The 12,569-nt window shown below is 33.9% G+C and overlaps 2 protein-coding genes and 1 pseudogene across 3 annotated transcripts; all 3 read left to right on the top strand.

Moving 5' to 3' along the window:
• The first annotated feature begins 1,868 nt into the window (after positions 1–1,868).
• Positions 1,869–2,937, top strand: LOC148202634 (uncharacterized). Its single transcript, XM_088110434.1, has one exon. The coding sequence runs from the start codon at positions 2,073–2,075 to the stop codon at positions 2,808–2,810; it is 738 nt and encodes a 245-aa protein (XP_087966560.1). The 5' UTR covers positions 1,869–2,072; the 3' UTR covers positions 2,811–2,937.
• A 205-nt stretch (positions 2,938–3,142) lies between these two features.
• Positions 3,143–9,260, top strand: LOC148202635 (FACT complex subunit SSRP1-like). Of its 2 annotated transcripts, none has more exons than XM_088110055.1 (17): positions 3,143–3,255; positions 3,381–3,563; positions 4,386–4,571; positions 4,753–4,858; positions 5,865–6,001; positions 6,089–6,172; positions 6,255–6,349; positions 6,471–6,579; positions 6,735–6,821; positions 6,920–7,012; positions 7,221–7,418; positions 7,523–7,668; positions 7,753–7,900; positions 8,321–8,419; positions 8,520–8,693; positions 8,868–8,946; positions 9,064–9,260. In XM_088110055.1, exons 2-17 carry the CDS (start codon positions 3,510–3,512, stop codon positions 9,189–9,191), a joined length of 1,923 nt encoding a protein of 640 aa, XP_087966181.1. In that variant the 5' UTR covers positions 3,143–3,255; positions 3,381–3,509; the 3' UTR covers positions 9,192–9,260. The 2 variants fall into 2 exon arrangements, with proteins under 2 accessions (XP_087966181.1, XP_087966182.1); XM_088110056.1 differs by having other exon boundaries at positions 3,158–3,255; positions 3,476–3,563.
• A 2,122-nt stretch (positions 9,261–11,382) lies between these two features.
• Positions 11,383–12,244, top strand: LOC124844326 (zinc finger A20 and AN1 domain-containing stress-associated protein 5 pseudogene; annotated as a pseudogene).
• Positions 12,245–12,569: the final 325 nt, after the last annotated feature.

Here is a 12,569-nt window from a genome sequence, read left to right on the forward strand (position 1 = left end):
TTTGTATTTAAATTAACATTTAATTTCATATTTGATTTAATTTGATATTTAATTTCATATTCATGTTTAATTTAATTTGATTCTTTCTTTTAATTAGTGTAGTTTTAAAATATTGTTCAAATTTAATTGGTAATTTTAAACAAATCTATTTTTATTTATGTATTTTTCAATAAGGTAATATTAGACCTTATTAGAAACTTTGATATCTCAAATGTACTAACACTTCAAAATCCGTTAATCATTTATCTTTACATAAAATTTATTAAAAAAATAATAAAAGAATACAAAGTATGAAAGACCACATCAAACTCATGATAAAAATTAAACTTCATGAAACATAGGCAGACTATACTATGAAAAAAATCTAAATAAATGCATGATAGTAAAACATTAAACCACATATATTGTTTTCTATGAATCAAAACTAAATTAGCTAACTTATCAGCACAATAGTTTTTTTCATGAAAAACATGAGAAACTATATTACATATGCTTACAAAAATGCAAACACCGACATTATCTCCTTCTAAGATTCTAAGGAATCACTTGTTGATCAAAAAATCATGACAAACTGAAGAAGAATCACACTCCAACCAAAGCCTCTCAAAGTTCTTCCTCCAAGCATGTTCCAAAGCATAAATGACCTTACAAACTTAGCATAAATAGAAGTCTACACCTTTAAAACCGCTTAAAAATTACTCATATATTCACTTTATTTTTTTCTAAAAATATCAACACATCGAGTTAAATCAGGATAATCCTATCTATATTGTCAGTATTCACCTTGAGTCAGCTAGAAAAATTTCAACATAAATAAAACTAATCTATATTAAAAAATTTCATATCAAAAACAATATTATTCATATGTTTCTTAGATTTATTTTTAACTATACATCTTAACTCCTTAATTTAAATAATAATAGAAAAAACACAATTGAATCTTGAAATTTATTATCATGATTCATGCCAAATGAATGCGGTAGTGATAGTCATATTTATGTATTTTAATAATATGTTTATTTATGTGATTTACAATTATGAAACTATTTTGTATTTTTTTACTTTTAATATTTCTTTTATCTTTTTTCCTATTTTTTTCTTTTTAATGTTTATAAGTGTACTTTCTTTTCTAAAATTCTTTAAAGTTATTATTATTTTGCCTTTTAAGAAAATACAAACTTTAATATTGTTAATTTATAAAATGTGTATTAAAATATGTGATATTTCACTTATTTTCTTTTACTTTTAAATATTTATAATTTTTTCTACTTTTTTTCATCTTATATTTTTCTTTTAGTAAACTTATAATTGTTTTAATGTCATACAAAACCAAATATATATTTCATTTTAGTAGAATCATAATTGATAAAAATTTAATAATTAATGATTTAGGGATAAAAATGATCTTTCTATATGAATTAATTATAGATGTTCACTTAAATAATAAAGTAATAATAACATAATTGGTAATAAAAAATAATAAATCATAATTAATGTAAAGTACAATTTTAATTTAAAAGAACATTTATCTCATTTATACAACACACAATCCAGAAAACTTTTAAATTATAAAATTTAGGAAGCTTTCAAATTTCACATTTTAGAAAGAACACCAAACCAAAAATTCACAACCTCTAAAAGCCATAAATAAAAAATGTAAAACTCAAAACCACCTACTATATGCGTCGTTACAACAACTCTCATTGTCATTTAATAGAAAATATGGTAAAATGAACATTTTGGAGGGTGGAAGAAACTTATGGTGGTGCAAAAGGAGATTCCCTTATATAATATTTTTGTAATTTTGACTAGTATGGAAATATATATATATATACTCTAATTAATTTTTACTTAGTTGTCTTAACACTTCAGAAAACTAACTTTTAGCAATTAAATAAATAATTTTCATTAATTTTAAACATTTTTAAAATGTAATTAATCCACTTGCTACTGTTTATCTTCACTGTTGTTGGAAGAAAACGAAATTCAGAAGACCAGAAGAACATTTTGTTTTTCAGTTTTCCACTTTCACCCATTACACAGTCTCGTAATTCTGCTTCCTTCTTACGCCAATGGCCGCCATAATTTCGCGAAGACTAAGGTCAACGTTAACCTCCTCGCTCCTAAAATCCTGTCGTTTTTCTTCATCTTCTTCAATCACTCCGTTTTCCCAAAACCCTAATTTCTCAATTTTCAAACCCTCCCAAAATCCATTCTCTCCTTTCATCCCCTTCACCTTTCTCTCATCAAAGCAATTTTCCTCGTCTTCTTCATCTTCAGACTCCGATGAAGCCCGCAAGTCAACCCCAGATCAAGCCCAAGCCCAAGCCCAAGCCCAAAGCCCGTACCCAAGCCAAAACCCAAACTTCAAGCACCAGGAGATCGAAGGCCCCACAGTGGAACGAGACCTCTCCCCGCTCGCGACCGAGACGCGTGTGGTTCTGGAAACCATGATGAGGAACATGTACAGGCTAAGCCACATGCTCGCTGCATTGGGTCTTGTTCACCTCGCTCTCGGCGCGTGGATCACGTACCTGACGAAATCGAACCCCTTAACGGAAGTGTCGGTGCAGAGTCTTGCGGCGTTCGCGTTTCCATTCTCGGTGGCGTTCATGCTGCGGCGCGCGCTGAAGCCGGTTGTCTTCTTCAGGAAAATGGAGGAGCAAGGGAGGTTGCAGATCCTCACGCTCACGCTCCAAACCGCGAAGCAGTTGGACGCGCTCTTCGCTAGGGCTCGTGTGGTTTCTCTGCTGTGCGTTTTTGGTGTTGCCGTTGGCGTGGGAATTGCAGTGGCTTCCAAATTCACCTGATTTTCTTATTATTCAGAATAAATAAATAAATATATGTTGCCTTTTTTTATTTTACTTGTGATGTTGAATTTTATTTATTTTTTGTATCCTCTAATTTTTACAAAATTAATCACATACTTTATCTTTATTTACTTCGTGTAAATTGACTAAAAAAACTAATAAAAAATGTCAGGAGAAACGTTTAAATTACTATATATAAATTTAATTCGTGTAAATAAATATGCTATAATCTATATTTTAATATTTGATTTATTAAAGTTGATATAAATATTAATTTAGAAATTATTAAAATAAAATAATATGGTAGAAATATTATGAGAAATGAAGAACTTGTTGTTGGCGTGTTCCACGTCTCACTGCATCACATTCGGTGTTCAACTAATTTCTGATTGCAAGAACAACAAACAAACTTCGTCATCCTCACACTTTTCTCCTTAGTAATCATGTGAGCAATTTTCCGTCTTTTATTTCACTATCCGATTTTCGTTTCTTCACTATCAATTAATCAATTGATATATCTCTTCGTGCTGCATTACTTCCAAATTTGTGCACTGAATTTTTCGTCTTCAGTTTTTGTTTTCTCAGCAATTTGACGTCTCTTTCTCACTTACACGGCGATTCTGATGTGGTTGTGCACGTGCCGTTGAGGTGCTTTTTCTTTTCAGTTGTGAAATTCGTCACTCTCGTTGATTTTCAGCCATGACGGACCTTCATCAATTCAATAACATCACTCTTGGAGGCCGTGGAGGCACCGTAATCCCTCTAACCTTCGTTTTGCTACTGCTTTCCGTGTATGGTGCAAGTTATAATAAAATATTTCCATGAATCTATGACTGTCTTTGAATTAGCTAGCCATGTAAAAAAACTTCCCGGAATGTGAGCTTGAGAATGCAACATGTTTGGTAAAAGTTTTGAAAAAGTATTCCTCCGAAACTATGGCTGTGTTTGAATTAGTGAGTCTTACAACAGTGTTCCCAGGAATGCAAGTTCAGTGTTTGGAACAAGTTATAAAAAACTGTTCTCAAGAATCTGTGATTATGTTTGAGTCAGTGGTATAGAATGAAATAAAATGGAGCAGAATGGAATGGGATGGATTGGAATGAAATAAAAGTACCATTGCGCTGTTTGGATGTTTTAGAATGAAATGGAACGAAGGTTTCATTTTATTGTTTTGAAAAATGGAGGAATTCAATGATTTATAACTTTTTAATTTCCACATTGTTCCTATTCTAAATATGGGTCTGTTTGGATTGGATACAATCTTTGTATAGTATGATGAAATTGATTGAGTTATTTTTGTTCCAAACTTTATATCTTCTACCGTAAAAATTATTTGATTTTTTATGTGTAATATGTACCGTTTATGTAGTATTCGGTTGGATGAGACTGAATCTGCACGGCCTCTACTCTGTTGCACTGCATGTTCCGTGTCAAGTTGTTACAATTTGTTGTTTTTCAATTCAATGTTCATAGTAATTAGAGTCGAAGAATTGGATTTTTCTAGTGAATTTGTGAATGAGACTGAAATTGGCAGTTGAGATGTATGACACTTCTTCTCATGTTATGGGGTTGCAGAATCCAGGACAGATGAAATTACACTCTGGTGGAATAGTATGGAAGAGACAGGGCGGTGGTAAATTAATTGAAGTTGATAAATCTGATATAGAGGGGGTAACATGGATGAAGGTTCCAAAGACTAACCAACTTGGTGTTCAAATTAAAGATGGGTTGTACTACAAGTTCACTGGATTTCGTGATCAGGTTACTCCTTCTACCCCTCCAGAATGTGAATTTACGTTTGTTGTGCAAAAATGAGTTCATAGCTTTGGTTTGGTTTCCTATATTTTGTTGCTTTTTAACACTTAGGCAGATATAAATACTGAAGGACTTCAATTGCTATAAAATGGTGCTTATTATGTCGTAATTTTATACATTTTTGCAGGATGTTGTAAGTTTGACCAATTTTTTCCAGAGCACTTGTGGAATAACAGTGCGCGAGAAGCAGCTTTCTGTTAGCGGAAGAAATTGGGGAGAAGTTGATCTGAATGGTTTGCTATATTACACGAACTGACTTATTTGTTGTAATTGATATTCTCTGCATGATTTGTCATATATATCTTAAGCATCTCTGTCATCCTTACTGGCTGTAAATTTGGTAATTTAGTGTCTGGGGAAAAAGTTAATTTGACATTGTATTCTGTTTGATATTCAGTAGCACCCATGAAGAAATGGTATGTAAAATTTTAGCAAAGGATAAAGCTCTCCTATTTTCGAGAAATTCGGTTGATATCTTCCAGTTCTTATTTGGAGAGCACTGATTTATCTTGTATAGTACTGGATGTTTTCCATATATGAAGAAAGGCTGAGAACTTATGTGCTGCCGTGCTACTTTTTTTCTTCCTCAGTCTGCAGTTGTTTATTTTCTTTTTGTTATACTCTAAGGGTGTGTTAAGTAAAAATTAAATAGTTTCAATAATCATAGTGTTACAATCTATTGTGGTTAGAACCAGTTTTTTGTTTGGGTAAATTTGTCGAAAAGTGATTTCAACTTATTTTGTTTATTGCAACAACAAAAAATCAATCTTTACATGAGAAAAACATATTCCTTTGAATCTAAAGGAAAAGACTATTTGAAATAATCACAAGCTACAAAACTTTGGATTCATGGAAGCAACATTTTTTTTCTTTTTGAAAAAAAGCGTTTTACTACCGAAGATAAAAAACAACTGAAACTGAAGATAAAAAGCTTTCCCAAACATGCTAGGTGTCAAATATATTTAAGCACCACTACCTCCGCTTTGGTAATCATATTAAGTACAATTTTGAGTGGAAAAAAATTGTTAACATAGGAAAGTTGTTTAGTGTTTGGGTGGTAATGGTGGTTGACTGCTGATAGAGAACCTTTATCCCATTCTTGTTTTCTTCTGTCATCAAATCGTCTCTCTTTAGGTTGGGCAACTTGTTTGATAATGATAAAACCGACTTGACCATTTCTATAGTTATACTACTCCACTTGTGGAATAGTGAATTTTTATCTTTCTATTTCCATTTCAGGAAATATGTTGGCTTTCATGGTTGGTTCAAAGCAAGCTTTTGAGGTGTCGCTAGCAGATGTCTCTCAAACTCAGCTTCAAGGGAAGAATGATGTGATCTTGGAGTTTCACGTGGATGACACAACTGGAGCTAATGAGGTATATCTACGTTTTCATGCATTTTAACAAATTAATTTTCAATGATTGTGCATTCTTTTTATGGTTTAATCATGTTTAATGTGTCAGAAAGATTCACTGATGGAGATAAGTTTCCATATACCAAGTTCCAACACCCAGTTTGTTGGCGATGAAAAAACTCCTCCTGCTGAAGTGAGTTTCTTTGTGAAAGTTTAACAGATCCAGCGTTATAATAATTTTTAGGTTAAATGACATTTTGTCTTTTCTGCATCAGGTTTTCCGCAGCAGAATAATGTCTATGGCTGATGTTGGTGCTGGAGGTGAAGATGCTGTTGTTACATTTGAGAGTATTGCGATCCTTACACCAAGGTAATGTCTTTAAAGGCATATACATATATTCAAGTATTTTTGGGCTCGTTGTCTTTTATACCACTTGTATCATTGTCCTTCCAATTAAGTATTAATAATAAAACTTTGTTCCTTTATGTAGAGGACGATACATTGTTGAGTTACACATGTCATTCTTGCGGCTTCAGGGACAGGCTAATGATTTCAAAATCCAATATAGCAGTGTGGTTCGCCTATTTTTACTTCCTAAGGTTCATTTCCTGATTATGTACTTTTATTGGACTGATATTTTTTTTCATATTAAGTGACAAGTAGAATGTCAATTACATCAGCCAGCCATGTCTTTAAATTGATTCTTTTTTGGACTTGTTAAGTGTAGTGACAAATTTTCATGTGTAATCTGTAGTCTAATCAACCACATACCTTTGTCATTATTAGTCTTGATCCCCCTATTCGGAAGGGACAAACTTTGTACCCTCATATTGTGATGCAGGTAATTGCTGCTTCTCAATGGTTCATGATTTGCTAATTTAAATGATGTTCATTTTACTTGTTTATGAACTTAACATTGTTTCGCTCATTTCTATATAGTTTGAATCTGATTATGTTGTCCAAAGTGAATTGGCAATGAATGAAGATCTTTATAACACAAAGTACAAGGACAAGTTAGAGCTGTCTTACAAGGTATTACTTAAAACTGTTTGTAAGTGATTCATATGTCCATACATAAACCCCTGAGATACTGTTCTTCAAGGACTGCTGGGGAAATTGGAAAAGAACATCTTGCTTTGCATATTTTCAAAGATTGAGTGATGTGAGAAGTTAGTAATTGTTGGGCACGCATATCACATGATGCAGTATCTGACGCGTTTCGTTTTCAATTCGCAACCAGGGCCTTATTCATGAAGTATTCACTACAATATTACGTGGGTTGTCTGGTGCCAAAGTGACTAAGCCTGGAAAATTTAGGAGTTGTCAGGATGGTTATGCTGTGAAATCATCTTTGAAAGCTGAAGATGGAATTCTGTATCCCCTTGAGAAGAGCTTCTTCTTTCTACCTAAGCCTCCGACTCTTATTCTTCATGAAGAGGTATAATGGACTGTGCTTGCAGACCACCTCACCACATATCAATTACTGGTTGATAGCATCTGATATTTAAACAATTAGGTTTTACTTTTTTGCTTTCGTATTAGATTGACTATGTGGAATTCGAGAGGCATGCTGCCGGTGGTTCCAATATGCATTATTTTGACCTTCTTATCAGACTAAAATCTGAACAAGAGCATCTCTTCCGTAATATCCAGAGAAATGAGTACCATAATTTGTATGAATTTATTAGGTAAATATTAGCTCATTGCCAAATTTTACTTACAACTGATCGTTAAATAAAGTATCAACAATTGCTTTTCACCTGCACATGCAGTTCAAAGGGCTTGAAAATTATGAACTTAGGAGATGGCCAACCTACTGCTGGTATAAAGAAGGTTCTGGAGAATGACGATGATGATGCTGTTGATCCACATCTTGAGCGAATAAAAAATGCAGCTGGTGACGATGAAAGTGATGAGGAGGTGATCAAACAGATATTTTCTTACCTGCATCCTTATCGTTAGTTCATGTGTAGCATTTAGTAAATTTGTGTTCTAGTTTTAGAAATCAAGGAGGCAACATTTATTTATGTTGACCAACATCTGAGTATCGTTGGGGCATGAAAAAACTTCAGTGAACTCGGAGCTTACATTTCAGTTTTTGCAATTCTTGAGCTTATTTTGCAGCTGACCTTTCGCCTATTCTAATTTTCTATTTCTTGTGTTTTATGTTTTGACTTCTGTTGTGTGAATGTGTTTGTGTTTGTTTTGTGCTTATGTACATATATATTCAGGCTGGAGGACTCTACTCAAGTTGCTCAACATTGGTCTTTGGGAGCTTTCTGTGGCAGGGTTTTCTAGTCTTGTTTCTATATTTCATTAAACGGTGCTAAATGTTTACAGGATTCAGATTTTGTTGCTGACAAGGATGATGAAGGTTCTCCTACTGATGATTCTGGGGGAGATGATTCTGATGCCAGTAAAAGTGGCGAGGAGAAAGAGGCACGTGGTTTTCTTTTTTGCCTTTGTTACCTTTGTAATACTTCTCAACTCTTAATCTATGTATGGTGTGTCTGATACCTTAATGATGGCAAATTTTCAGAAGCCAGCCAAGAAGGAAATAAAGAAGGACCTGCCACCTAAGGCATCTACTTCTAAAAAGAAACCAAAAGATGATGAAGATGGAAAAAAGAAAAAACAGAAGAAGAAAAAAGACCCAAATGCACCCAAGAGGGCAATGTCCGGTTTCATGTTCTTTTCTAAATTGGAAAGAGAGGTGTGTTCTGTTCCTAGTCTTATACATGCCTGAAACATCAATGAACTTTGAAGCTCAAAATCCCACGTGCATAATCGATTATGTGATTTCTTGAACATAATCGGCTATGTCCATGGCATAATTGACTTCTCTTTACATAATATTTTGCTAAAATTAGTGTAATTTTTTTGACAGAATCTCAAGAAAACAAACCCCGGAATCTCATTTACGGATGTGGGAAGAGTACTTGGAGAGAAATGGAAAAAAATGTCAGGTATGCAATGTTGGCAATTGTTACATTTCATGCAGCTCCACCATGTCTAATTCATGATCTGAACTTTATTATGCTTATTAACTAAACTGAGTATTGTTATACCTACTGAATGCACAGCGGAAGAGAAGGAACCATACGAGGCAAAAGCACGTGAAGATAAACAACGTTACAAGGATGAAATTAGCGGCTACAAGAAAACCCAACCCATGAATATTGATTCAGCAAATGTAACTGACAGTGCCTAAGGCTGGTTCAATGTTTAAAAAAAAATCCTCACTTTATATATGAATGAAATTGTCTTTTGAAGCTTACTGTCAGACACTGCAAGCCAATGTAAGTCATGCTACATGTATTTTTTCCTGGAGATGACATCAACTCGTGAATTTCGTAAACTGATACAATACAAGTAATGTTCTTTGAATTGGCTTCATAACTTGTGAAGGTGACTGGAATGTTGTCAGAATTTTGTGCTTTTGAGGGTTTGAACCTCAGCTGGTTTGCATGGCTTTAGGAAAGACAGGGGAAGGATGGCCTTGCTATGTTCACCAGGTTCTTGTGTCTTTATTTTGTTGTTATTGAAATTATCATTAATAGAAAATGTTCAATGTTACTTACTAAATGATACGATTCTAAAGAAAGAGCAGTACACTGTGCACACAAAAAATGAAAATACAGTGCTCTCGTTGAACATAAAGTTACGTGATTAGTTAAATGAAAAATTGATGGAAAAGATTTGATCTTGACAATTTTGGAAGGTGCCATGGATGGTGGATGGCATAAAATCAGAAATGGTTGTAGCAGTAGCGGTATATTATTATACCTTTTTCTTCTTCACCTCGGATCCTACTCAACCAAGCCACCAACATTGAACTAATGGGGTCATGAACACGTTTACAATGCATCAGAAAAAGCCTTTCCTTTTTTCCTCAAAATAAGTCTCCTTTTGTCTTTTTCTTCTTTTGTTTGACATTAGGTAGTTAGATTCAACATATATATATATATATATATATATATATATATATGGTTATGGTTACAATTATTGTCACGTAAAATTAGATGTCTGTATTAAATGCTATAAGAATATGATTATTTTAATTACAGAGTATTTAATTTTCATGTTTCTGCATCCGCTCCTTTACTTAAATTTCTGTGTAATAAAAATTAACATCAAAATTGTAAACTGTTGTAGTTATGAACAACACGACAATAGTAATATTATCAGTATAACTTCCAGTGTGAACCACAAGATTATTTTAAAACTTATAAAGCACTTCCTATGTGAAATATTAATCATCAAACCGATTATTTAGACGTCTTGATGAGTTAACAAACTCACATTAAGCATCAAATTTTACACTAAAATACTTTTACCCAACCAAATAACGAAAGAACACTTCTATTTTACATCAAACTTGAATAATACACTTTTACCAATCTCTGAATAAAACACAAATATATTCTATAAATAAAATTTTTCTTCATTTTTTTTAACCTCTCGTCTCTGAATAAACCCAAGGGTCAGAGTCTCTCACGTAATGAGAAAAACACGGCACGCTCACATCCCTTTCACTAAAATGGGTGGCACTGTGACACGTGCCAGAAGCGAGTGGTAAAGTTGAATCGGGCAACAAGCGTGTGACTCACACGTGTCATTGACAATATGGACGAAAATGACCTCTGAGAAAACAAGGGTCAGATTTGGCGGCTAGCTTCTTCCTTCTTGTCACGCCCAGCTCACCTTTTTTTACCCTCATTTTCCTATTTTACCCTTTGTTGCAAAGTTAATATTAGTAATAATATACCATAATCTTCTTAAAATATGTCCTTTTTATCATGATTTTTAATTATTTTACTCTATTATATTGACTGTGAAGAGAAATTTAATCTATCAATTTAATCATTCAAAATATGTTCCTTGTCATGTAAAAAATATTATTTTGTTACTGTTATTATTACAATAATGGAAAATATAAAATATGCATCGTAGACAAACAAATTTTATAGTTTCAGTGCATGTTTGGCATTAAAAACAAGTCCCAAACAAAATCACTTTTTTGTGAAGTGTTTTATTCAGTTTTCCTCTTCAGTTTGGTGTTGGGGTGAAGATGTTTGGATTAATCCATCTCCCAAATAAGTATGTTACTTCATTAGGCCAAACAAGTCCTTCAGCGTTTCCTTTCTCGTAGCAACGTAGTTAAAAGAATGAAAACCCAACTTTCTAATTTTTTTCTTCAAATTTACTCCTTTTATAAAATAATTAATGTTGAAGAAAAAATAATAACAGTATTTAATTGTGTACATAAATTATTTATTTGAAGAAAAAAAAAAGTAGTGGAGAAGTTGGTAATTGCATCACTGCAGAGACAATGAATGAAAAAAAAAAAAAAAGTTTCCTTTCCATACGCGTCTCTACGACGTCCATATTCTATCTCTGCTTTCATTACCAACCTCTCGTCTCTTTCTTTTACAAATCCTTTTTTTCTCTCTCTCTCTCGTTCCCATCTCAATAGTCTATCTCTTTCTCTCTCTCTTCTTCTTCTTCTATTTTTCGTCCTTCTCACCAAAACACAGAATCATGGCTCAGAAGGCGGAGAAAAACGACACCGACTTCAAGGTCCCGGAACCAATCACGCCCTGCGCCACCACAACCGCCGCCGCTGCAACTTCGATTTCCGAGCCTTCTAGATTCTTCGACGCTGTCGCTCCGGCCACGTCGTCGCGTTCGCCCAAGCGCTCGCTTCCGCAGGAGGACGCTGCGAGCGCGGACCGGACGGCGGCATCGGAGCCGAAGCGCGCGGTGAACAGGTGCTCGGGATGCCGGCGGCGCGTCGGGCTGACCGGATTTCGTTGTCGGTGCGGTGACCTCTTTTGCGCTGAGCACCGGTACACCGATCGCCACGACTGCTCCTACGACTACAAGGCAGCCGGGAGAGAGGTCATCGCGAGGGAGAATCCCGTCGTGAAGGCCGCGAAGATCGTGAAGGTCTGAAAGCCCTAGAATCGGAGAAGAAAAAAATTCGATCGATCGCTGAGACGAAAAACGAAGCGAAACAAACGACGGCGTTTCGACGCGGTTAGGTTGTTAATTTAATTACTCGCAGCGCGTCTTTTCTCGGGCGCGTGGGTGGGGATCTGGGGAAGTTGTAACCGGAACATGAAATTCGGTGATCCTTTTTCTTATTTTTTTTATGTATAATTTTCTTAATTTTTATGTATTTTTTTTCCTTAATTTCGGGTTGGGATTTATAAATTGTTGTGATTATTATGTGAATCAGTGAATGGTTTCTGCTTGCTCAAATATATTTTTCTGTAAGTCTTTCATCATTTTAGGTTAAGAATGAATTTAGTCTTTGAAGTGATCACCTTTTTTTAATTTCTAAAAATGTTAGTTTGACGTTTTATATCCAATTTTTTTTCTTATTTTATTTATTCATATTAAGTGTTTTTTTTATTGAAATATAATTTGATTAATTTATGGTTGTAAAAATAGTAATTCAACTATAATTAAATTTTGGTTTTTATGTTGTATTAAGATTAAATTAGTTTATTAAGTGAATTTAGGAAACAGGAAACCAAATTATTGTTTGACTAAAATGGAGAGAAAATATGCATTTTAGTTTATT

Source organism: Vigna umbellata, chromosome 3 (assembly GCF_029865625.1).
Source record: "Vigna umbellata cultivar VRB3 chromosome 3, Vumbellata_1.0, whole genome shotgun sequence".
Classification (NCBI taxonomy): Eukaryota; Viridiplantae; Streptophyta; class Magnoliopsida; order Fabales; family Fabaceae; genus Vigna; species Vigna umbellata.